We start from the raw sequence: 27416 nt of genomic DNA, 5'->3' as shown, positions 1-27416 counted from the left end.
TTGTGTTTAAGGTTCATTTATTTTTCATAAAAATATGTAAAAATACACTGATTTAACAGACATTTAAAAGCATTAGGCCGTACCATTATGAGTTTAAGCAGAGAGACTGTACATAAAAGGTGAAGCGGTACATCATAAAACGCTTGTACATGATTTCCACCGGTTGGTCGTGTGGAACAATATAATGTATTTCTACAAAAAAAACATAATTCCACACAATTGTTTTTGTTCTTTGATGCGATGGTCTAATCTAATAAAACACTATAATGAAATGCAAGCGAGTTAATTTTAGAACGCAGCGTCGCCTGGAATGTGTAGGTTGAGTTTTGGATAACGGCTCGTTCTAATTTGCTTGCGGTACTGTGCATATCAGAGACGTTCACAAACGCACACAAATTAAAGTACATGCCTCCTAAAGAGCATGTGATAAGACATGGGTCAAGTGCATCGAAAATAGTTTCCCAGATATTTAGCATGAAATCCGAATGCGTTTTCTTCATTAACATAGTAGTAGTGTTCCAGTACTGTGTACATTAGCATCCTTCTAGTCTTTGTGCTCTGGGAAGACTGTGGTTTAGTCTTCGAATGTACTAAAAATTTATAAAATAATCAGTGCTTCAGCTACAAAAAAAAAAAAAAATGAAAGTGCAGCATTCCTCAGTTTGTATTATTCTAAAATGTAACTTCTAGAAGTAAATGCTTTGGGATGTACCAAAGTTTAGATGAATCACAGCAACTGATTTATATGGTTTAGATTTGGAATTTGGGGTTAGTAGGATATCTGAAATTTCACTCTGCGTTACCTAAAAGCGGTTCCAAATTATGCATTTGGCTTTTGGGCCTTAGTGGAGACCATCAGTTTTTTTTTGCAAAGAATTTACTTTATTTTATATTCATAAATGCTGACTTAGGAGTCAAGTATATAGATTTTTGCCTCAGTTGTGATATGCTTGGGTGATGATAGCAATGTAACCATCGGACCACACTTTTATCCCACCATTAATATTCAATTATAAATGAGAAAATGTACAAATCTTGGAAAAAAAAAAATCTCCCTTAAAAGTTTGCAAACATACATCTGAAATGGTGAAATGTTTTGACTGAGAAGTGGAGTTTCATTGCAAACTTGCACTAATAGACCCAGTCATCACTACTGAATACTGTGGAAGGATAAAATAGTGATGTGACTGAATCTTATAGCTACCAAGATGAATAATATTACAAGATGCATCACTTAGCTTTACGTTAACTTCTAGTTAAATGTGATGCAAATGGACATCTTGGTGGAAAACATGGGAAACATTGATCTGCCAAATGACCCTAAAGAAACCGTAATTGCTAATAGTTTTTAAGAATTATATGATTCACATGTAAAAAAAAAAAAAAAGGATTCAAAGAATATTCAAGGATTTACACAAAACTTGGTGTTAAACGAGTGGCCTTAAAAAAAAATTAAATATCGTAAGCTGCGATTTCCTTGCAAATTTCCTTCACATTTAAAAAGACAGTGATTTTCAAATGGGGCTAACACGCATTAATGCACAGCGAGTCGCATCACAGTACTGTAGTATATGTTGGATACAGGTAAGTGCAAACTACACAACACTTTGAACTAAATGTGATCTTCAGCTCAGTCGTAGCACAGTACAGTATGTACATTTGTTCAGTATGAATATTTGTACAGTGCATGTCCAAGACTTCTTAATTTGTATACATTTTTGACTTCCAGTATTCACAAAAGAGCCTTTGTATATCTACAGTAAAATCAATCTTGCCTTAAGCTGACCTGCACAAAGTGTCTTTCATCGTCAAACACTCAATTCACCCAGATTATCTCAGAGTGCACTTTTCCCTCACACAGTATCTCCATCTAGCAGGAGCTGGTCTGTAAATTGCTTTCTGTGAGGATAGAAGTGATGGTGGACGAGTCAAACAGGCCGTCGTCATCGTCATCATCCGAGCTGAGACCCGGAGAGCCAACTGATAATTGTCGGGCTTGCTGGATCTTCCTCCTGATTTAAGTGAAAACAACGGATCAGATTCCATATGCTTAAGTCAAGGACTACAAGTCTCTACAGCAGGGGTCATCAACATGGGGCCTTTTCTAAAAATAGCTGGAGCAAATATTATTATTAATATTATTTTTACTACTATTATTACTACCCATAATAATAAAATGGGAGGGTGGGTCGATATGAATTGCAGCCCCAAATATTTTTGTGAGAGTAAAATCTGTTTTAGTTCATGAAGAATCACGCTATTTTATTACCTGCGTTAATTGCTCAATTTTGCCCCCTAGCGGCATCACAAAATATTATTCTCTTTTTACTTTCTGTAAAATATGTGCAGTGTAAAAGGGAGCAAAAATGGGAAGAAAAAAATCCAAGCAAACGCAGACTGTGGGAATGAAAGGGCGGTAAATATTATGGATTTAGTTCAAGAAATATGGGGACTTGGCACTTTGCTTAACAAGGCTCAATTTAAAAGCTTATACTGCTTAAAAAGATGTATAAAAGGTTTCTATAGAGAAAAATGACAACTTTTATTATAGGCAACTACAGTGCATCCGAAAAATATCCACAGTGCTTTGTATTCCAAAATTTGTTATGTTACATTCTTACAGCCATCCAAAGTTAACTGAATTCAGTATTTCACTCAAAATTCTACAAAAACTACCCTATAATGACAACGTAAAAGAAGTGTGTTTGAAATCTTTGCAAATTTATAGAAAAATTTATAAAAAAAAAAAAAAAAAAAAAAGAAAATCACATGTACAGTACATACGTATTCACAGCCTTTGCTCAATACTTTGCTGAAGCACCTTTGGCACCAATTACAGTCTCAAGTCTTTTTGAGTTTGATGCTACAAGCTTGGCACCTATTTTTGGGCAGTTTCTCCGATTCATCTGTGCAGAACCTCTCAAGCGCCATCAGGTTGGATGGGGATCGTCAGTGCTCAGCCATTTTCAGATCTCTCCACAGTTGTTCAAAATCAGGGCTCTGGCTGGGCCACTCAAGGATAATCTAGTAGACACTCCCTTGTTATCTTGGCGGTGAGCTTAAGGTCGTTGTCCTGTTGGAAGATTAACTGTCCCCAGTCTGAGGAGCAGAGCGCTCTAGCCATCCCAGTTCCTGCCGCAGAAAACCATCTCCACAGCATGATACTGCCACCACCATGCTTCACTGTAGGTATGGTACTGGCCAAATGATGCCTGGTTTCCTCCAGGCATGATGCTTGGCATTCAGGCAAAAAGTTCAAGCTTTATTTCTCAGGGTATAAGAGTCTTCCAGGTGCCTTTTGGCAAACTCCAGGCAGGCTGTCATGAGCCTTAGGAATGGCTCTACCATACAGGCCTGATTGGTGGAGTGCTGCAGAGATGGTTGTTCTCCTGGAAAGTTCTTCTATCTCCACCATCGCATTCTTAGTCACCTCCCTGACTAAGGCCCTTCTCCCATTCGCTCAAACTTCTTCCATTTAAGAATGATGGAGGCCACTGTGCTCATTGGGACCTTCAATACTACAGAAATTTTTCTGTACCTTTCCCCAGATCTGTGTCTCGATGCAATCCTGTCTTGGAGGTCTACAGACAATCGCTCTCACTTCTTTGCTTGGTTTGTGCTCAAACCTACATTGTTAATTGCGGGACCTCATATAGACAGGTGTGTGCCTTTCCAAATCATGTCCAATCAACTGAATTTCCTTTAGATGGACTCCAATCAAATTGTAGAAACATCTCAATGATGATCAGTGGAAAAAGGATGCACCCAAGCTCAATTTTGATCGTCATGGCAAAGGCTGTGAATACTTATATACATGCGATTCTGCAGAGATTTCAAACAAAGTCTTTTACGTTGTCATTATGGTGTATTGTTTGTAGAATTTTAAGGAAAATAATGAATTTAATCCACATTGGAATGATGCTGTAACATAACATGGAAAAAGTAAAGCGCTGGATACACTTTATTTTAAAATGCACATGAATGCAGGTCAGCAGTTACAGTTTGCATCATGGGCGCATTGCAATATCCTTCATGATTGTCAGTGGTTTTGATGGAGGAAAAAATAAGTGATGAATTAAATTCCTTTGGAGCAACTAATAAATTGAACTAATGGCAAAAACGTTTGGATTCTAACAGACTCTTTGTATTGAACACGAATTGGGACTTTCCGGACATTAATTATTAATAAAAAAAAAAAACAAAAAAAAATAATTTCTAAAGTTACTCAGTGATTAAACTTACTTGAGTTCGTTCTCCAGCGCTGTGACTCGGGTCTGTAGTGCCTCTTTCTGTTCCATTTGTTCCTCCATGTCTCTTACAGCTTTTCTCCGCAATCCTTCCAATCTCTCCACCTCTTCCTCTCCTTCATCCACCTGCCTCTTCAACGCCTTCACACGTAGAGACAGCTACACACACACACACCCACACCCACACCCATAAGCATGGCTATGGGAAATGACTATAGAAAATGTATACTTAGAATAAGTGTCCTCTCATTGAGAGAGAGAGAGAGAGAGAGAGAGACCTGGTCTCTTTGCTCAATGATCTGCTGCCTATCCTCATCCAGAGTCATGGTCATCTCTTTCAGCTTCCTCTCCAGGCGGCGTTGTGAGGACAGTGCTGCGGTTTTATCTCTACAAAACACACATTTATTCATAACAGATGTGTTTATGCACTTAATGTCTCCTAGGAATAGGAAAACTTGTGTATAATAATTTCAGATTCTTCCTTAAAGACATGTCAAGGTGATTCACATGAGAGAAAGAAAGTAATAAAAACCCCTCCCAGCCAAACAGCATGGCCAATTTTGCTCCCAAACATGTAGAACTACTACTCGCAGGACAAAGGTCTTTCTGTTGCACCACATTTATATCTACAACACTGCTACCATGGGTCCTGGGATGACACGACATGGTATGAAGAACTTCCAAGTCCACCTATAGATCTTGCTGTGGATCTAGCAATTACATTAAAGGTTATTTCTGTACCTTTCTTCATTACGGAGCCGTTCCTCCATATCCTGCAGTTTGCTCTCTAACTGGGAAACATTAGTGGAACTACGAGACTGACCCTCCATTTCTTTTATACGTGATTTATACTCCTTTAGCTGTGGGGAAAACAGTAAGAAAGGCACATTAGAATCAGATTCATTAGATCATTATGTACCAAAAAAAAAAAACCTGTTTTTCATTACAGGAAAAACTTGACTGCTCAGTACTCATACAAGACCAGAAATGGAACAATCCCTAATTTAGCATACCTGTCTCTCCAGGGCATTTTTGTCCAGCTCTAGGTCTTGCTTGGATGATCTTTCCTGCATTAGCTCTGAACGCATCTGCTCAATCTACACACAAAAACGAAAACATTGTAGAGGGCACACGAACACACACTGAGTGAGCAGACGTCAATGGTGCGCACTCTCACCTGGTCTCGGCTCCTGGTGACTCGGTCGGTCAGAAGCTCCACGCTGTTCTTTTCCTCGTCCAGCTCCAGCTCCAGGCGCTTCACTTTGTCCTGCAGACATGACGCAGAAGCACAACTAATTAAATTTGAACATTAAAAAATCCTAATTAGTGGCTTTTTTATAACAGTTTCTATAAGGAATATTAGATATCAATTCTCATATTACACAGCAAATAGTGGTGTTTACATTTCTGTTACTATTTTTGCACTGCTGATTAAATCCTGAGCAAAAATGACAATTGGTTAAAAAAAAAAAAAAAAAAAAATTTAAATCAATAATTGTTTGAATAATTAGCCATTGTTTCTGTTCTTCCAAGAGCAACTCGATCAATTTTTAAGAAGACATCCTGATGAACACACTGGTGAGATCTGCATGAGCCAGTGAACACAATTATGACTTACTTTCCCATTGTATAATTTTTAAGGATTTTTATTTTATTTTAACGATTTAAGAATTTAAACCCCTGAAAAACCGTTCAAAACGACTTCACTCCTCATCTTCAAGCCTGCACGAGGACACGTGTTAAATTGTCTATTACACAAAAAAAATTTTCTCCATGAAGTTTACACTTGCCTCCATGCTCCGGACGTCACGGGATCGATCGTTGAATGTGTTGTGTTGACTCTCTAGCTCTCCCTCTAGGAATCTGATGCGGTTGAGGAGCATCTCTCTGTCCAGAACAGCATTATCTTTTTCCTCACAGTACGACTGCACCTCTTTCTTCTGACGAGACAACTGGAAATAGAGCAGAAATAAATCCTTTGTGGTCCAGCTGTGATCAAGTTAAAGTGCAATTCAGATAATTTTCCAGCTAAAACCACAGACTTTAAACATGGTTGCCACGATCTGCCACTCTAGAGCGGTGTCGAGGACCAACCAGTACGGAGTTGCAACACCAGAACGAATAAACACTTTAAATGTCCCAAACCTCCCCCAAATTTTATTTACTTAGGTGCGAGTGGTCATTTTTTACAAATAAAAACACCCTGCTGGCAATTTCCAGCGTTTTTTTCTATGCATGGATAAATGAAGCCTGCATTGATTCGTCATTACGGTGAGGCGAGTTACATTTTGATTATATATGCAATAATTAAACGATATAATATATAATAGTAATATGATTAATACGTTATAGTGCTTTATCCGTTTGTCTTACTGTTTTTGATCAGTTCCGCTTCATGTTTATGCACTTTGCCTGTTACAATCTTGCCGATCTCCTGAACTACGCACGATTATTGTTGTTGTTTTTTGGAATATTGAACACTGAGATTTGTTTGCTCGGTTTTCATTCAACCTGCATCTTCCATTCTTTCATTACATAATATATTCTGTACAATATATTCAGATTATTTTGACATTACAATAAAAGCAAAGGTAGCTGGATTATAAAAAAAAAAAAAAAAAAAACTTTTCCTTTGCTTCATTATTAACAGAACACAATAACTGATGGAAATTATTTTCGAACATCAGACGTAACGAGATGTCTACACACACCAACAATCGTTTTTTTTTTGTTTTTGTTTGTTTAAAGATTTTTTTAAATATATTTTTTTTCTTTTGTTACTCTTTGGTACAAATGACCTGATTAAAACGGCTGATATAAATATAATTCTAGATGCTTTTTTTTTTTCCTCCCCCCACATTTAGATGTATCCTAAAATACATTTCCGACACCTAATGTTGACACTGAACACAGATTGTGATTGTGCTAATAACAGTGGGCGACTCTGAGAGCAATATGTACTAAGACCACAGTATATACGTTGAACATGTGGGTACCTAGAGTGAATAAAGACATGCAAAAAAAAAAAAAAAAAAAAAAAAAAAGTAAACAGTCTCGCTTGCCCTTCCTCACCTCCTCCTGGAGAGAACGAACAATTATCTGGGTTTTTTCCAGCTCACTGATTTTCTCCTTGTTGAGCTTCTGCAGATCCTGCTGCTCCTTCTTCCACTTTTCTTTCTGCTCATCGAATTGAGACTGAACCAGCCGCACAGACACATTCGAATCAGCAGCCAAGCGCTCGATCTGAGCGAGTAAGAAGAAAAAAAAATAATAATCAACCATAAATCACATATCAGGTTTATAAGAATATAGTGGAAAAAAGATAATATATTTATTATCATATACCATTAACATTAAACTATATCATAGATGGTTTATATAGATGGGCACAATATGATCCATCTAGATTTTTTCTCCATTCGTCTCATTAGTAAATACCTCTTTGTTGAGCTTGTCCACTATTTTCTCGTGCCGTTTCTTTTGTTCGTCAAGCTGTGCGCTGTCTTTGCGGAGAGCATCCCTCTCCCTGTCTCGCTCCTCCAGTGCTTGGGACAGTTCGTCTCTTTCCTGGCTCAGTTTGGTGTTGCTGCGTTTGCCCTCATCCAGCTGTTGCCTCAGCTTCCTGTTCTCCAGCTGCAGCTCCTGCTCTGCCTCAAGGTTCTGCGAAGCTTGTTCCTGCAGCATGGACTGGACACAGAGAAAGAATCTGTTGAGCATACAGTGTGAGCATGTGTGTGTGTGTGTGTGTGTGTGTGTGTGTGTGTGTGTGTGTGTCCTTACAGAGACTCCAGAACTACTTCATCTCACACCACTTTCACTCACCTCCAGACGTGCAAGTTTGTCTTTGAGGCGTGTTTGAGCCTCCTCCAGCGCCTCTCGTTCACCAGAGACAGTGTTCATTTCTGTTTGCGATGAGGTAAATCGCTCCTTCTCCTTCTTCAGATCCTCCTCAGCCAAAAGCAGGTGACTGCGCAGACGCTCCGACTCGCTGCGAACCACACGCATTTCCTCACGCAGAGACTCCACTAATGCAGGATCAGCAAGCTACCGGAGAGGCGAGGCGACAGTTAGGGCATCAGAAGTGGCATATTAAACATGGCATTTCATGGGTTTATTTATGATTTAGTCGTATACCTGCTTGGTTTTCTCATGAACTTTAGCCAGCTCCTCTTTATCTTTCCGTGCTTGCTCCTTTAGCCTGTTGATCTCGTACTTTTGCTCGGCATCAAGCTCCTGATTGCCCTTTTTCAGGGAAATGATTTCCATAGTTTTCTTGTCGAGGTCCCGCTTTAGTTTCTCGACCTCGGCTACTGCTTGCTTCAGGGATGCACGGCAGCGTTCTAACTCCTGTAAAGAGTTCAACAGTTCTATGTAATCGGTTTTTTGGAGATAATAAAACAACGTGCAAAACAAAAAATGTCCAGTAAGTGGCAGTAGAGGGACAGTTACAGTGCTACACTTCAGTACGCAATTTCTCAATACTACGGTATCTGCACATGCCTTCTTTAAATATTTAAATTTCGAATTGCTAATGTCTCTGAAATGCAAATAAAATCATCAAAAGTTGGCACCTGGTTGAAGGTTTCATTTTGTTTGACATCGGGAATCTGCCGTTTCATCGTGTTCAGTCTCTCCTGCAGCTCCTTTAGCTCCTCTTCAAACTCTTCTTTATCTAAACGAGCCTGAAGAAGCCTGGCACATCATACACACCAAAATATTATCATGCAGCAGAAAGTACACGGTTTAATCTCAGAAGTTTTTAAAACAGATCATGCAAGTGTACACTTCTTGATGTTGGCAAGCTGATCGATTGTCATTAATCCTTAATATGTAAAAATATTTCACTGCAAAACCAATCAAAACCAGGTTTTTTGGTGACATGTGTGGACAGGCACAAGGAATTTGGTTCCTTATACTATGCTACAATTTATAATCTCATCCGGTACTATATTTCTCTAATACAGTAGAAGCTCGGTTTGCGAGTAAAGTGGTTTATGAGCATTTTGTAATACAAGCAAAAAATCCGATATACGAGCGTCGAGGGAGAACGTGTTTCAGACGAAAAGCAACCTGAAACCCCTGCCCTCAGTCTTTGTGGGGCTACAGTACCGTATCGTAAGCAACCGAAGTAGAGATCTTTTTACCATATGTACTGTATTCCCACTGCGACCACGTGTGTGCGTGAAGCAGTGTGTTGTGCGTATTGTGTAGTGATTACAGTAATAATGAAGCAATGCCTCCCATGAAGAAGAACCCTGAAATGGAAGAAGCTAAGAAGAAGGAGATTCGTGATTAAAAGTGAGAGAAAAGAAAGAGTGTTCAAGTGAGTCAAAAGATAAAAATAAGACATAAAAGCGTAAATTAATTGAAGCCAGTCATTCGGGTCTTCCCAAAGTCATAATGTTAGGAGATTTTCCTTCCAAGCAATAACCCTTGCTTGGAAGGAGCTCCTCCTCCTCATCTTCATACCAGCCTTGACTCTTCTCAAAGGTGCAGTAAACATGTTTGTTTTTATTTAAAATTATTATTGTTACAGTACACAGTAATGCAATTACATGTAATACTATCAATATAGATAGAGATTGAGATAGAGATTCAGATAGAGATTTGAGAGTAACAAACAGCTGGAACCAAATTCCTTGTGTGTGTCAACACACTTGGTCAATAAACCTGATTCTGATTCTGATATATATATAAAATATATAAATGTATTATACAGTATTTTTATATGAATCATTTTGGGTGTCTGAAACACATTATCTAAATTGACATTTCTTATAGAAAAACTTGGATCATTATACGAGTAAATTGGTTTGCGAGCACGGTTTTCCTGGAACGAATTGTGCTCGTAAAACCGAGGTTCCACTGTATATCCAAACATGTAAAGAAGTCAAGGGTCAGCCATGTATTAACCGAAGGTTTAATTGAGGCAATTTTGTCATGTCCAAAACGTGTAACCTTCTGATCTACATATATAATAGATTTTTAAATACAATTACTCTTGTTTGGTGTTGCGAAGCTCATCCCTGGTGCTCTGGAACTGCTCTCTCCAGTGGCCGGCTTCCTCTTTGCTCTCCTCCAACTGCTGCTGTAGGTTCCGGACTGTAGAGTTCACACGCTGGCGCTCCGCTTCAATGCTTGCCTGAGACTAGCAAGAAAATGTAAAAAATAATTATTTAGAAAATATAAGAAACAGTTTAGAATATTTAGTCTATACCTCCACCTGAGTGAAATGTAAATGCAAGGCTCCATCATTTGCTCACTATACTATATATTGCTGAAGTTATAGAAGATTCAGACTTCAGGTCTTCGACTTTCTCGCATGCGGTTGTGTCCAAGTGTGTATACCTGTGAAACCTGTGCCATGTTTGTTCTTAGTTTCTCCATGTCTTGGTTGTACTGTTGTCGAAGAGTCTCCATATCCCGGTCATGAGTGGACACCTCCTCCTTTAGGGCGCCTTTTAGTGCGGTCAGCTCTCGCTCTCTCTGCCGCAGCGTGTCCTCCTGTCTCTGATGCCGTGCTGCCATTTCAACCAGCTCGTTGCGCAACGCCAGCAGCTCCTACACACCAGTGCAACATATTGAAGAAAAAACAAACAAACAAAAGCAATAACATTTAATGCCACTTCCTTAGATCATGTAGGTCAGCGGTCCCCAACCTTTTTTGCGCCACGGACCGGATTAATATCAGACAATATTTTCACGGACCGGCCTTTAAGGTGTGGCGATAAATACAACAAAATAAAATGATACGACCGCCATAAAAAATTGGTATTTTCTAAATATAATAACAAACGTGAATCCACTGTGTGTATTGTGTGTTAGCGGCCGGAGCAGCCCCTTTAAGAAGGTAGCAATAAAATATGGAAATAAAATGGAAATAATGTAAGTTATGTATTCCTTCTGTGTGGCCAGGTGCCAATTGACCCACGGACCAGTGCCGGTCCGTGGCCCGGGGGTTGGGGACCACTGATGTGGGTGATTTACATATATACACTTGGGTAATATAATCATGGGACACAGTGTCTATATATCTTCCTATATGTTTTTATGAATATTAGAACAAAAGCAAGGAAAGACAAGACCATTCTATAAGCATTTCTATATTCATTAGGGATGTGCAGCTTCATAACTGAGGCCAATGCGATTTGCATCTCGATGCAAAGCTGACAATACTTTAAAGATGCGTATGAAACAGCCCTATCCGATTTTGATTTGATTTAACACAAAAAATAGGAGGCTACGCAATTCAATAATGGTACAGATAGCTTGCTTTCATTTCTTTGGTTCAGACAGACAGCAAATCATAAATTTACTTAAGTGCCTTCTAACTTCTAATGCATAGCCCTTTCACAAACAGGCCTTTGTAGCACAATAAGAAAAAAAAAAAAAAAAAAAAATGGAAAAGCTCAAATAAACCCAGACATTAATTTCCTGTTCTGTTTCCAGAAAGATGCAGCTCTACCGCTGCCATGTTAACCTGTATTCTGAGTCTCGGTGCCGAGAGAACGCGTCCGAGAAACAGTTTGGTGAGGAGAAATCAATCTACTTATAAAATATCGGTCACAAATTATAGGTCACTTTCTAAAGAATAAAAATAGTGCATCTGCTAATAATTATATAGAAATAAATCGATTTGTACCGACGCAAATGTGTTCAAAACCGGATCGACTTGTATCCGTTGCACACTTTAAATGGATGCATCACATAGTAAACTTTTATGACCATCCATAATATTCAGAATCACTCGTATCAGCGAACACCAAGTAACATCCACCCTGGCAAGTGGCACTCATTTCATTTTTATGCACCCAAACATTTCTTCATGATTTCATGATTCCCATTGTAATGTATGTGAGGTTAAAATAAATAGCAGTTCTTCCCACTGTATAGTTCTAGTTTTGGCACATTTCATTATTTTCGCAGCTGAATAAACAACAGTGTCAGGTTTACTAGTCAGAATAGGTTCAACTTCGTCGCAGCCAGCTACGACTGCAGTGATATTTTAAACACAATGTGGTCCTCGTTTGATTTTTATTCTTCCCCGTGCGAATATACCAGACAATAAAAGCATACGCGTACAGATTGCATGGCGTCGGTCTCGACCCTGTTGTCCGTGTCTCTCCTCAGCTCCTCTTGCAGCCCTGTCAGATGGTCCTCTAGCTGTCTGACATGAGACTCTGCATTCTCTCGTTCCATACGTAACTGAATTATCCTGAGACACAGACGGACACAACAACCAGCGAACGTGTCGCTCAGACACTATAATCAGAGCACGACACCCAAAATGCTATAAAAGACAGACTGTCCAAGCATGAGGTCGGGCTTACTCAGAATGCGTCTGATCCAACTCGGCTGTCTTCCTGCTCAGCTGTTCCTGCAGATTAATATTTTCATCCAGACACTGTTCCAGCTCTTCCTTAAGTGCAGGGTCTGAGCTGTTCATCTACAAAAACACAGATTTCGGAACAGACAGTTTGACAGTATGCCAAAATAATCTGGTCTATGAAACGTTACATAAACATTTTGTTTAGCACCAACAATAAGGTCCTTAAAAAGGTCATACGTGTAAATTGTCGGCGTTGGCTATAAAAAAAAACAAAAAAAAACAGGGATGTAGTGCTGCATATCAATCACTGTGTAATTACAATGTACTAAGAAGGCCATTGATTTAATGTGACACAGCCAATTACTTCACTGCACAGCTGATTTACTACTCCAATGTGAGAACATGTGACATACTGTGCAGTTTCCAGTGAAGATAAGTGGTCTGCGTTAAGAGGACCGTGTTAAAGAGGAGGAAAAAAAACGAAAGAAATAATCCCTAAGTGGATATGGGTTATCAAGGGAGGTATGTGTTTTGAAGTGGATATGTTCCAGGCAGCACTCGCACTAAACAGGGCTCAGCTGTCTGATCCGCAGCCAATTTATTCTAGGGAGAGATGCCAACTCTCAGATTGCCATTACTGTAATGTCCATTATAACACTGCTAGTTTCTGAGGCGTGCTCTGCGCCAACTTGGCAACAAAGAGACTTGAGAGAGCAGGGTGCAAGTCATAAATCATAACTCAGAATGTGCACTGCTATTCAACCGTTTTAGGCGTTAACATTCAAATAATTCTCAGGAGCTACAGACCTGCTTCGAGGTTCAACACTTCCCTTTTTGCATCGGCTGCCGCACATAAATGGAGAATTTATTTACGTCTTATTCACTGGTTCATCGTGTATGCACTGGCATATTGATATAAACACGTATGCTATAGAGCTCTCACCTCAGACCAAGTGAACACCTTTGGGATGAAAGCTCACCCTACGTTAACTTACACCTTGCTTACTAAACAATCATGGATGTATTCGTGACTTTGAATTTAATATCTGTAAGTGACCCATTACTATACATGAGTCCGCTTTCTCTGGTTTGTCAAAATCATGCTTTGTCTTATCATGCTGGAGGTGTGCTGATAACATTAACATAACAAGGACTAGTTACACAATAAGGAACAAATAAAAGGCAGGAGACGCCATTTTGTGCTTTTGTGCTAGGAGATTAATGGCATACGCCAAACATCCTCTAACTGAAGGTAAAGTTACAGAGTGTAAAGTGAAGCCTGGGCCATACCTTCAGCCCCTGGATCTTATCACAGATAACTCGGACTCTGCGCTTGATTGTAGCGTCGCTATCGCTGCTCCTAAAGGCGACAGGCAGAATGGAGTTCGGTTTTAAGTTTCACAAACAAACTTCTAACTGCTTTTCAATGCAACAACTGAACCATAAAAACATTCAAGGTTGATGAAAAAGAAAAGTTAATGCTGCAAAATGTCAGTTTGGTACGTATTTGTTTTCTAGACAGAGACATGAGGTTTTTGAACATGTACGACTTCTCGTTCTGCAACCACAGAAACGATGCACGTTTACCCCTGCCGCAGAACGCTGTAGATTATCTGCTGGATCTGATCCTCCTCGCTGCTGAACTCCGACCCCGAGCTCTGGCTTTGATCTAACAAAAGATCAGGAGTCACCTGGAGAGGGAGAAAGAGGACACTACATCTGTTACACGAGATTCGACACGCGAGAGCGCGCACACACCTACAATGCGTAATCTCATTCCTTCATTCCTGCAGCCACTTCGCTTAAAATGATTGCCAAGTCTTTAGTTATACAATTTATCTAACGGCAAGACGCATGATTGTTTATTCGTATTCGCGTTTTAAAAACACGCTCAATGCGGACACATGCAGTCGCCTCCTTAAAAAAAAAAAAAAAAAAAACACAAGCCGTGTAAATCCACCTTGCAATTGGAATAAAGGGTCTATCATTTCAGCAGACACCACTGCAGGAAGCCAAGCCAAGTTTACTCGAGAGCACAGGGCATGTCTGCTGGATCAGCTAACCTGCTCCAGTTACGTTCGGGAGAGGCTCTAGCAAGAGATTGCAATAAGACAGGCATTGCATTTAGATTAGGACCTATAGAGAAGTAGAATATAGATTTAATAGAGTTACAGATATAGGGAGGGATGGTCAAAAGTAAAAATTTCTGTCTAACCATGCTGCCACTATTGGGCCCTTGTGCAAGGCCCTTAAACCTTAACTGCTCACGATAAAAGGACATGAATGTAAGTCGCTTTTTATTAAAAGGCGTCTGACAAAATCCGTAAATGCATTTTAGTGTTTTTAAACATTGCATTAGCATAATTCTTGACTAGATTATTAAAGGCTTATTCACAGAAGCTATAATAAATAAACTGGGATAGGAATAAAGTTTAAGCCTTGAACAAAACTACTTGGCTATGCATGTTTAAAAGGAACGTGGCTTATTGCCTAATTCAAAACTGAGTAGCGATATTGAGTGAGCGAGTCACTGACTTGTGAATCCAATTGCTCTACTTTGGCTGGGGAATGTAGTTTTTGTGTGTGAGAACGAGAGAAGAGAAGAGTGAGAGAAGCATTTCGGTTTCCAATCCATTAGTCTGATAAACAGTTGTTCGCTGTCAACACTGCTACCTGGCACTGAGAGAAACCTCTGAGCTATGGAGGCCAAAGAAGGGAGCTGGACACCGGTCCTTTTGTATTTGCGCCTCCTGCTTCCAAGGTCTATGTAAAGAATAGGAAGTGTATGTTTGTTTATGTTTTGCAGAAAGGCTGAATACTGGGCGTGATTCACATTGCAAGCACTAGCCCCTGGTGTACTTTTCATTGGCCACATTGCTATGTTTATTACGTTAATATACTCATATTTGGCAGATTTTAGTCAAAAATCCCAGCTCATATTAATGCTCTGTTTAGGACGTGTCAAATAATCTAAAAGAAATCGATTTATGATCAATCGTGTTAGATGCTCCACTTACATGCGCATCTACTGCTGACCGATTGTTATTTAAACCGGACGAAGGCACGGCTGCAGTCTTGGCCACTGATCCAGAGGTTCGGCTCGGTTTGTTGTAAACTGAAGCAGGTGAGGACGATGGAGGAGAAATGTATTCATTTGGAGACACCAACTGTGCAGAAGTAAGGACGGTTGCAGCGTTAGTTACAGCATTGGCACCGTTTCCTGTACTGCCGCCAGTAGTGCGACCCCTGGAGGATCCTTTGACGCTGCCGGTTTGTCCTGCAGAACTGCTTTTTACGCTGTTGGTGCGTCTGTCGTACGGAGCGCCGGAAGAAGATCCGTAGCAGCTGTTTAGTCCTCGTAGATCTTCCTTCCCGTTCAGCGCTGCTTGCTGGGAGCCTCCCCAGCGGTTCCTCTCCATCCCTCCGCCGATCCCGCTGTCCAAGTTGCCGTAGCTGCCAGAGCGCCCGTCTCCATTCGGGCGCCTGAACTCGTCGACGGAGTCGTTGTAGTCACTCTCTCGGTCCAGCAGAGAGCCGTGAGACTGAGCCCGGCGCAACACGCTGCCGTCTGTGGTGGAAAGAAGCTGACTGTCCTCTGTTACATCTTCCCGCCTCCTAATCGAACAGATAAACATCAAAGCACGTTACAACACATCTGTATAATATATACTATAATCCTAATAATAGGACAACGCTTCATTCAGCTTATAGTTATTTGTTGTAGAAGTAAGCTCCGATTATTTATGTCATTTGTAAAAGCTATACACCTTTGTTTATTAATGGTTTCTTCTTTAGTTATGTACAACACTTGCTTCTACTCCACTTGAGTCGGTCAGTACAGTCACAGAAAATTAACACCTTCTGTCCTAAATTACAACGAAATTTTTATTAAATATTAACTTTATAAAAGTTAACACTGTGTTCTGAACAAAGGTTGATCAATTCATCGGTTTTGCCAATTAATTGGCACCGACAGGTGATTGCTGGCTCTATCAGCATTAAAAAAAATCCTCCTGATAGTTTTTCCGGGTTGTGTAAAACAGTACAAGCGCAGCCTCTAAAGGCGAATCACTGACACCATGTGCTGTTTATTTGAAGTTTCTTTAACAAAATTAATTTGGGATGTTTTTATTTATTCTAAGTGTTACTTTTTGTTTCAGTTCGAATGCAGGTCTTATTTTTCTCTATTTATTAAAATAACTCATTCATATTCATTTAGCACATTTTCATCATTCAGGACTGCATTTTTATTTTTGCAATAAAGTCCAATGTTATTTTACAACATTTACAAGTGTTCTGCAAGTTTTTTTCTTTATCCAGTATCCATTTTAAAATCGATCGGTTGATTAATCGGTTATCGGCAAGTACGACCCAACCTAGCTATCGGTAAAATCAGTTGACCGCTACTTCTCAATGGACATCTATTTGATGTAGACGTCTAAAATGCATATAACTTGGAGGTTGTAAATAAGCAGGCAGGAACGGTGAAGTATGAATATGAAGACAATGTACCCTGTAAGTGTGTATTACCTGGGCAAGCTGCTATAATTTGGAGTGCGAAGCTGCACTCCGTAGGAGTCTCCTTTCCTCCCATCCTTAAGCATTACATATGGCTGGCCTGCGATGCCCTGCACCCTGACGGCCACGCCATAGCGGGACGAGGATTTCCCCGAGCCGTCTCGGCGTCCACCACCACCACCACCTCCTGTATCATGCAGGTCATTTATGAAGCGGATCTGAACCCCGTAATCCACTGGGGTTTTTCGACCCGAGGCTGATGCGGACATGCTGGAACAGACAGGGGGTGGGGGGGGGCGGGAAGCAAGTTTAATTTATCAGCAGTCGATTTGCCCGTCCATGACCATATTTTTCAGAGGAAACCCACAAGAATACAAGGATTCAGAGTTGAACTAGGGAAATGCTACCTGTAAACTAGGAGTCACGAAATATGAAACTAATGCCATTTGAATCGAAATAATCAAAACACAATGTAAATTTGACAAGGCCATAATAGAAAAAAGAATGTGCTGCACTTTTTCCTTTGTGTGTGTCCTCAACCACAACTTACACCAAAAGCTGATCCATGACCAAATTTGTCATACAAAAGATTAAGTTGTGCTGGCAATCTTTCCGACGTTCGCGCTGTGAAAACTGGAACGAGTAAATGTGCTGAGCTGTAGTAATTACTACTTAAAGCATAGACTATAATTATTTATATATAAAAAGAACTGCATGCGAGTCACCTACGAATCATGTACGATAGACAGAAGCCTCATTCCAGTAATATTACAGTCTGTACAAACGCACTGAGGTCTAATCAAGGGTTCAAACTGCCTAAATCACACTGGACTTTTGTACTGAACATTTACTTTATGATTTGAATTTAAAAAATAAATAAATAAATGAAGAAATAAAAAAGGTTTAACAATTGGGGAAGCTTTAAAGTGGACTATGATGGTTTTTCACATTCACTCTGTGTTACTAGAGTACTGTACACACATGAAGGTTAGCCACAGAACAATCAAGTGTGCATACGGGTTACAGGACAAACGAAACAAATCAATGATTTGAAAAGAGATATAGTCCTGCAGCACAAGTGAGTGTAACCAGTGTCCAACATAAACATGTCTAAACCATAAACCCTAACCTGCATATTAAACGTGGACCGTTCATTAAAACAGGTCTAAATGAGTACCTGTACAGACTGCGTTCATCACTCAAACAGACGGAACAATACTTGTGAGGAAACTAGACACGGGTGCTTAAACACACTTCTCAAATTATACATTAAACTATGAGAACAAGGCCATTGTTCCCTGAAGAGACGCTCCTCCCCGCCGCATTTTTTTTAGGTTGGTGCTTTTTATTATTCCTGTTCGAAACCACACACTTGTTTAGAAGCGACTTTTCCAGGGTTTCAATGGCATTTAATAGGAGAAAAGACTAAACGTCGGCTTCCAGAACGCGAATCTGCTCCACTAAAAAGTTTGTGGACCACCGACCATCACACCCATATGTGGTTCTTTACCCAACTGATGCCACAAAGTTGGAAACGCACAATTGTTAGGAATCCCTTTGTGTGCTGCAGCATTACAAATTTTCATTCACTGGAACTAAGGGGCCAAAAGCCTGTTCCCTACTGTTCTTGCCCTTGCACAAAGTTAGCTCCATGATGACATTATGTGCCAAAGTTGGTGTTGGAAGAGGCTAAATCTCCTGTTCCACAAGGCAAAATTAGGTGGAAGACCTTCCCATAAAAGTGGAGATTATTATTAGACCAAAGGGAGACTAAATGTGGAAGGGAACATTTAAAAAGCACTTGGTGTGTGCTAATCAGGCATTCCTTAACTTTAGGCGTTCTAGGGTATATCACGTTCTTGCACAAAATTACCACAGATTCTCAGATAGTGAGCAATGGGCTAAAAATCAAGGTCAATGGCCAATGCAGTATTAACATTACATTTAAAGAGTTGGATCTTGGACAATTGGGAACCTGACCAGCTCGAGCAGCATGTAGAGATGAGAGTTATTATTATCTATTTATTATTTTTTTTACCAGCAGATTGGAATCTGCAGATTGAGATTTTTTGATTTTGTGGAACAAGTGAAACTACACAAGATCAGACAGATGGTATGGGCGTTAAAGCTGATCGGTGTATATTGCAGGATATTACAAATATAGCACTCCCTTCTACGTCCCATACTCCGCTCAGTAAAGGTGGGGACATTAAAGTACAAAGGGTGTGTCTGTCTCTGCCATTGTAATCCATCAGCACGTTGTCGAGACTGTGGCACAGGTGTGTGTGTGTGTGTGTGTGTGTGTGTGTGTGTGTGTGTGTGTGTGTGTGTGTCTTTATGCCGACTGGATCCGTGGGTTTTAACACGCCATGCCATCCCTCTGCTTGAGTTTACTTCAGACTGGATGTGACTGGTCACATTCCAGCAGAACAGGAGAGGCGTTTTAAAACGGAAACGGTTTTACTTTGTGTCTAGTCATCTGAACAGCATCTTATTAGTCATTTAATCATTATAAACACATTCTTTTGTTCAAAAAGATACAAAAAATAATAATAATAATAATAATAATAATAATAATAAGTGAACAACCTTAAAAAGAATGAGAAAGAATTCAAATAGCTTTCTGTCTGATTGTTCATTGTAGTGAGAAGGGAAGAAAAAAAAAATAAAACACGTTTATTTTCAGAGACGCACCTTCCCTTGTTCCTCTCACTCTTCCATTGACACTTTCAAATTACTTCCTCTGCAGCAAATCACACACAGTGTCCTCTAATGCCTTCATACAAACATCTCTTATCTGCATCTGTTCCCTACTGGATTCAGAGAGAATGAGAATGTGTGTGTGTGTGTGTGTGTGTGTGTGTGTGTGTGTGTGTGTGTGTGTGTGTGTGTGTGTGTGTGAGAGAGAGAGAGTGCGCTGAATCAAGTAAAAGAAAGTGGAGCAGTGGAGTTGGCAGCCAGTGCGGTTAAAAGGTCTCAGTCTCATGTGACCATTCAGCAGGAGAATAACAGCTAAGTACAGTAGTACAGTGTAGTGAAAAGTCTCACTCTTTATTCTGGGTCACCAAAAGGTCTAAAGCACACAACCTCAGACTAAATATAAGGAAAAACACTATACATATTTGTAGGAATTTTGCCATCCATGTTTTATTGTTATTGTAAAGAAATTCCAAACAACATCAAAAGCTCAACTACTACTTCAGCCCACAGGAACAGAAAGCTTTAGCCAACATGTAGCGAAACAAACATTATTAGGCAGTACACTGAATAGGTAAAAACACCAGTATGCAGGTAGTCCCCTGTTTTTGTTGCCAAACACACAAAAGTTTACTGTTCTATTAACCTCTACTCTCCTGCAAAGTCTTTGATAGGCTTGTCATTGTGGCTGTGAAAACTTGTGATCATTTAGCCACAAGAGCTTTAATCGAACTCCGGTACCGATGTTGTGAAGGAACTCTGGGGTGCACTCGTTGTTCCAGTTTATCCAAAAGGTGTTCAGCTGTGTTGAGGAGGTCTGGAGGTCTTCCACTCCAACTAGAACACGCCACATGCCCATGGAGCTTGCTTTGTACACAGGAACATTATGCTGGAACGGGTTTTGGTGATTAATGGTGGTTTCATTAGAGAGAAATGAATGCTACAGTGAACATGGTTGTACAGGATGTCTGTGTGCTTCTAACTGGTCAAGTGTCCACAAACTTTTGTCTGTTTAGTGTGTAATCATGCCCCAGAAATGGCTCGAAATAAAGCTAAGGACACTAGCGGTTACATGTAAACGAGTTAAACTAGTGTTTATTTTACTTTAGTTTGACCACAAGGCTACTATTGGTTATAGCACTACCTGGGAACTGCAACTGAGCTTCACATAGGGAGGTCAAGTTGCTCACCCTAACATCTTTCAACCAGGTGCCAGGGAACAGTGGATATAAACAGTGACTGGTAAAAATTTCACAGGAAATCCATGCTGGAATTGACATGCCACTGATGTCTATCCAACCTGCGACTGCCTTTCAATACCTTGTGTTTATTTTTGGGCTGAATATTCAAGTTGTACATGACAATTTGCACTGAACTTCATTTTGCTCGCTTTAGTCAGTTTCCACATACCTGTGTATTAAAAGGCCGCCTTTCATTAGTGCGCACAAAAGCCTAGCGTGGGTGTAGATTTGTTTTGCTGCAGACGCTATCAAGGGCAGGTGTTGAGCATATCAGAATTCCCCAGTGGCCCCAGAATAAGTTGGACCTGAGCCATGTAGCGAAAACCTTTTTGCGAACGAACACGTCACCTTGGGGGGGAAAAAAACGTGTTTACCTAGCACGGCGTAACAACAGTTACAGAATAATGGTGGCTTTAGCACTGGGAATGCCATTATAATTAAATGTAGCGACACAGAAAATGAGAAAAAGGTTTAAGCCAGACGTGAGATACCAAGGACGCCTGAGCTTGTACAACACTGTATTCGCATACATCGCGGATATGTGATTATGACATCTATAAAATGTATACCAAATATCAAATCTGTTTTGTACAATATGACAATGTTCCATAGACAAAATTACAGTCAGATGGGAAACCCTGTCAAGGTACATCTTCAGGTAAATACTCATTTAGAGGATGGACTTAAAATAAAATGATAATGAAAACGCTGTAGTGTTGAAATTCTTTAGACAAGAAATACTGCAGAAGAGAGAGAGAGAAAAAAAAAAAGAAGCAAAGCAAACACTGTAAATCTGCTACAAAGTGACCATGGTCTATTTTTATATTTGCCTGCGCACGGTGAACTTTAAACACCACCGTACTGCACAAAGAATCATAAACAACTGATAGACATTGTTAAAACTGCTATCTGTACTAATCCCTGCAGATGCATGAAGTGGAAAGTTTGTTCTGGCACACAATTACACAAAGGTTTCTGAAGACTCTGTACCATGGCCACAGTGTGTCCTCTAGGACCTTGGCTGGTGAAGAAAAAAAAAATCAGATGCACAAAATCCATTCAGGACGAAGTGCAAATGCATTTCTCCACCTAAAAAAAAAATTTACTACTTAGGGAAATCTGTAAATCCAAAAACGAAAAAAAAAAAAAAAAAAATTCTTATTCCAGGGCGCTGGTGGCTGCCAGTGAACGAGAGAAAGAAAGTCTTGCCTGAGTGTCATTAATATTTTAACACTCTGAACTTAAATTCAACAGACATTGCATTGCTTTTTGCATTGCTTCCTCATTAGACATCAGGGGACATTATGTGATAGTGTATATGTCACCTCAATGATACTAAGAAGCAGAATGCATAGTGGGATCCACAGGTCTGAGAGCATGGTGAAAATCAGACAAAAAAATTATAGCAGCTTTGTCTCCAATTCATAATTGAAAATAAAAAGTTTATAAACAAAACAAAAAGAGAAAATGCACATCTGGCCAATACCATCCCTACAGTGAAGCATGGTGGTGGCAGAATCATGCTGCAGGGATGTTTTTCAGAGGCAGGGATTGGGAGACTAGTCAGGATCGAGGGAAAGATGAATGAAGCAATGTACAGAGAAATCCTTGATGAAAACCTGCTCCAGAGCACTCTGGACTGCAGACTGGGGCAACGGTTCATTTTCCAACAAGACAACTACCCTAAGCACACAGGCAAGATGATAAAGGATTAGTACGACTCTGTGAATGTCCTTGAGTGGCCCAGTCAGAACCCAGACTTGAACCTGATGAGCATCTCTGGAGAGATCTGAAAATGGCTGAGCACTGACACTCCCCATCCAACTTGATGGAGCTCGAGAGGTTCTGCAAAGAAGAATCGGAGAAACTGCCCAAGAATAGGTGCCAAGCTTGTAGAATCAGAGACTGTAATTGGTGCCAAAGGTGATTTAACAAAGGAGGAAAATAATGAATTTAATCAATTTTTGCAAACAAAAAGATGCATTTAATGGTCATGTACACATTACTGCACTGTTAAAATTCTTGTTTCCACCTTTTCACCATGTTGTTCGCTAGTTAACGCAAAATCATCTGGGATCTGGGGCTTATATGTTGTAGTATTACTGTTAAAATGGAATAACAACTTGAATGGAAATAGTACAAGGAGTTGATTGGTCAGCAAATAACAAGCAGAGCTAAATACCAAGCTCAATGATGCCCCTTCGAGCGCTTAATACAAAAACAAGTACTCTGAAATTGCCAGTGATGCATCCCTGGTTAAAAAAAAAAAAAAAAACGATGTAAAAGAATTTATGCACCAATAGAGAATGTTATCACTGTTTGCTATGAATGTGTAAACACTTGTGTAGCGCTGGGAGATTGAAGCATCCTAAACATGACGGGGCATTTCTCCATGCAACAAACCAGAAACTGGTCAAAAATACCGGCGACCGAAACTCATTCATGGTCTGTTCACTTCCTCGCTGTCTCAGCCCATGAGCAAACAGTGGCAGTATTCAGCACTTACAGTGAATAGATGATCCCAGTGGGGAAGAGTGTGGGGTAACGGGGGCGGGCAAAAGCACCAGCTCATATATTTATTATAGTGAAGTGGGGCAGAAAACCTGATGGACAGCCCAAGAACACTGACTGCTCTGTCTGCTCTGCTACTGCTCTGTCCCTTATCTACATAACAGAAGTAAACCTTTACCTCATGGGAAACCGCTTTCTGGAGTGGAAAGGGAATAGGGAACTACCTATGCTGAAATGTAGAAGTTTACATAAGAGCAGAATACTACAATATGACATTTAAATGTTGCATCACGCGTGTTCACTATTTAATTCAGCTTCGATCTTCTCTATAGAAGGTGATTTTCTTTTATGCAACTTTCCCCCCTATTCACACATGGGTGTCCTCTCCTTCAAAAACAAATGTTAGGCAACCTTTTAATTGGAATATTATATCCTAAGCATAAGCACCTTCATGCACAGCAATTAGACAAATGCATTAGGGGACACCAGTCTTTTCCAGTTATATACAGCGCATCCCCCAAAATTTACCACAAAGTCAGAGGCAACTGTACAGGATGACTACATTTTCCTTCACTTCAATTAGGAGACCTAAACCTGTTCCAGCATGATATTGCCCCTGCGCACAAAAAGAAAGCGCCATGATGATACGGTTTACATGGGTTTACGGTGGCCTTCTATAGAGCTCTGACCTCGATCTTACAGAACGCCTTCAGGATGATTTGGAACGCTGACTGCATCCCAGGTTTCCATCATCAGTATCGCCCTTGTGGCTGAATAAGCACAAATCTCCACAACCGCACTCCGAAAATCTAGTCCAACATCTTCCCAGAAGAGTGGAAGAGATTATACCTACAAATATGGCCTGAATGTGGAACTGATTATAAAAAATACTCATGAATCACTCTGTACTAATTTGCTTCCATAAGAAGGTAGACTGTGGTGTGCTTAAATGCAAATGAATGCAAATTTAAACCCGACTATGGAAATGAAAGTTATGATGGGCTGCACAATTAATCAGATTCATCATCATCACCACAACATGAGCTTCGGGGATAAACACGCGCTACCCCACCGACTGCACAGCGCTGGTGTGAACACTCACACTGCATGCTTGAATGCACCACCTTGAAAGTGTCATCGTTAGAGTAGGATCACAGCATGAGCAGACAAACACGAGCCCTTAAACCACTAAACATTTTCATCTTTCATTCCTGCCTTGCCCTTTAAGCTGCTGTCAATCAGGACATATACATTCTTGACACGCGTGTTCTTTTCAACATCAGCCATGTCTCTCTGCAGGCCACACGGACCCCTTCGGATAACATGAGGAAGAACCCTCGAGAGGAAACGGACTTAAAATCTAAATGGCGGCAAAAAAAGTGTCAACATGGGAACTTTGTTTTAATTCGCATCCCCAAATATTCGTAACTTGTTCGATTTCTATTCATCGCCATGGTCTTGAAAGTGTAGGGATGGGATGGCTAAGCTTTGCTGTATTTGACCAAAATGACATTCAGCTCAGTCAGAATGTGAAGTTGTAGGAAGAAGATGCAGAAAGAAGGAGGACTATTTATTCACGAGAACCACATACACAAAAATCAGGGTTCAGGATAAAGAAATACAGATCTATCCACCGTCTATCAAAGAGGGTGGTCCGAGAATGTGTAGCTCGCTGCCTATAAGGCAATTAAAAAACACGTACAACAGTTTAGTGACTGGCTACAGTTCTGTCAGTTAAGGATTAGCAGGTGTATGTTTATTGCTTCATCACATGTCCCTTAGGCAAGGGCTTAACTCCCTCAACATTCTTTGCTTCTTTCCAAACTCCTTCTCAGTCACCTGAGCTTCTGTCCTCCTTTCAGTCTTAAACAAACCAGCATTTCTCTCTCTCTCTCTCTCTCTCTCTCTCTCTCTCTCTCTCATGAGACAAACATAGTGCAGCCATATAGCACAACCTATATGCTTGAACTGACAATGATAACCATTCTCTCTGTAGCCTTCATGCTTGTGTTGCTCACACAACACAGACCCACACCTTCCCTAAGACATACCTGGAAAAGTTGCCATCTTCGAGTTCTCTGAAAACAATACATTCACAGGTAAGGGAAGTTGTGTTGTACCTTCCTGACAGAGATATGATTATTTATTGGATGTACTCGAGGCTTATCGACGCCGTCATACATTTCCAGGTCAATAACCACGATGGCCTGATTGCAACACTAAACGCTTCACATGCGAGCACCGGAGCTCAGAGGTCATGAGTATATAAATCCACAGCGAATGTAATCCACTGCATCTACAACAAAGACTATCCTGTGGATTACAGCTCGAGTTATCAGACCTGGAGTTTAGTCGGAGCACAAACTCCCAAATACTTGTGAAATGAGTCACCGGTTTCACTCTTCAAGCGAAACCTTTATAGAAAAATCAATGGCTGTGGAGCCTCACACGGCTCTCGCTATCTGTTTTCACAGTCGATTGCAGATGTTTGCATACTCTCAATAAAACGAAGAAACCTGACGCACCATTATCGCAAGTAAAAATGTAAATTGATATAGTATTTTGTTCCCTTTACCTTCACAGTCTGCCATTTCAAAATGTTTGACTTTTTTTTTTTTTTACCTTGTACTTGTTTTTCCTCCACTATTGAGTAATCTGCCAGTGTGTGTGTTTTAACAGGAGTTGTTTTTACTACTTATAATGGTCCCTTGTGTGATTTATTTGTCATCACAATTTTAGCTACGGAGCGAAAGCAATTTGTAGAAAATATGTTGACGCTTCCAAGTCACGACACTAACGAACAGCATTAAAAATAACTTAACGATGGCATATCAACACTGATATTTGAGGACGATAACAACATGACTGCCAATTCTGTACTATTTACTACTTTGTTTTTAATACCCCCAACAGAAACCAATAGGGAGTACAAACTTTGACATTCTGCTGTATTTTGTTTAAAATTGCCCCATTGATCAAAAATAAAAACAAAAAAGGGGAGCAGAATTTTTAATTCAGCTGCATTATTTCAAATTCCCCCTCAAGAGAAAACAATTAAGGGTGTGGGGTACAAACTTTTACCCTTTGCTGTATTACTTAAAAATGTCCCCCTGCCCCTCAAAAGAAGAAACAAAAAGGCGAGGGGGGCACAAACTTTTAACCTTCACTGTAGAAATTGCCCCTCTGCTCAACAGGTTGGCCTCGCCCAAATCCCGCTAACTACATTATCTAGGTGCACTATACAGGCTGGAAAATAATGGTTCCTCTAGCGTACCTAGTGCACTTACACAGTATAAACCAAGCAGGTGATTTGGGATTCGGCCGGTGTGTAACCGAATGGGAGCCACGTCAGGACTCGTCTCAGAGCGCGATGTACAGGCACCAGAGGCGCAGGTGCACCTGGAGATGTTCACCTGCGCCTTGCTAACTAGATCTTCTCTCCTCTCAGAGTGCTTTTTAACACAAAAATAACACCCCTGGCCCTCTTTCTAGAGGTTTAAACCCCACAATTGCCCCTGTTTATGAGTGAAGTACGAAGTTCAACACCCAAATGATGAAAATAAAGACACCCGGGCAGCGCGGCGGCAAAGACCAAAGTTCATTGACGGTTTATTATAGTGAATGAAACACCTTTTCGTTTAATACCTTATACTAAAGTAGCCGCTGAGCTAACAAGCTAACGGGTTAGTGAATAAACATTAAAGAGAAGGTTAACCTTTAACGCGGTAACCTACCTACAGAACAGGCGGTGTGAAGTGCGTGAATATTTCAGTGGTGCGCTTTCTATCCGCTTCTGTACCTTTCCTTCATTAAGTACCAACTTCCATGACTGAGCAAACTGACCTCCGAGGGCAACCTGTTACCTTTTAACCG

At 40.3% G+C, this 27416-nt stretch overlaps 1 protein-coding gene across 1 annotated transcript; it reads right to left on the bottom strand.

Annotated features, from left to right (window-relative positions):
- Positions 1-27416, bottom strand: LOC124384970 (cingulin). Its single transcript, XM_046848000.1, has 21 exons — positions 27278-27416; positions 17107-17364; positions 15594-16191; positions 14164-14267; positions 13867-13936; positions 12578-12693; positions 12330-12462; positions 10596-10808; positions 10247-10395; positions 8819-8939; positions 8382-8594; positions 8070-8291; positions 7686-7934; positions 7320-7490; positions 6038-6199; positions 5425-5514; positions 5261-5344; positions 4989-5107; positions 4526-4634; positions 4243-4406; positions 1-2012 (listed from the first exon to the last, which is right to left on the bottom strand). Exons 2-21 carry the CDS (start codon positions 17361-17363, stop codon positions 1871-1873), a joined length of 3486 nt encoding a protein of 1161 aa, XP_046703956.1. The 5' UTR covers position 17364; positions 27278-27416; the 3' UTR covers positions 1-1870.

This window comes from Silurus meridionalis, chromosome 4 (assembly GCF_014805685.1).
Source record: "Silurus meridionalis isolate SWU-2019-XX chromosome 4, ASM1480568v1, whole genome shotgun sequence".
NCBI lineage: Eukaryota > Metazoa > Chordata > Actinopteri > Siluriformes > Siluridae > Silurus > Silurus meridionalis.
The sequence above is the reverse complement of the archived record's forward strand: the minus strand, read 5'-3'. Positions and strand labels throughout refer to the sequence as shown.

Bases quoted from the DNA above. Each gene is read 5' to 3' on its own strand.
- LOC124384970 (XM_046848000.1), bottom strand. From the start codon at position 17,363: ATGTCCGCATCAGCCTCGGGTCGAAAAACCCCAGTGGATTACGGGGTT. The intron at 12,694-13,866 runs GTATGGCCCAGG...GTGTTTTTGTAG, and splicing joins ATAAGATCCAGGGGCTGAAG to ATGAACAGCTCAGACCCTGC. The intron at 7,491-7,685 runs GTATTTACTAAT...TTACTCGCTCAG, and splicing joins TGGACAAGCTCAACAAAGAG to ATCGAGCGCTTGGCTGCTGA.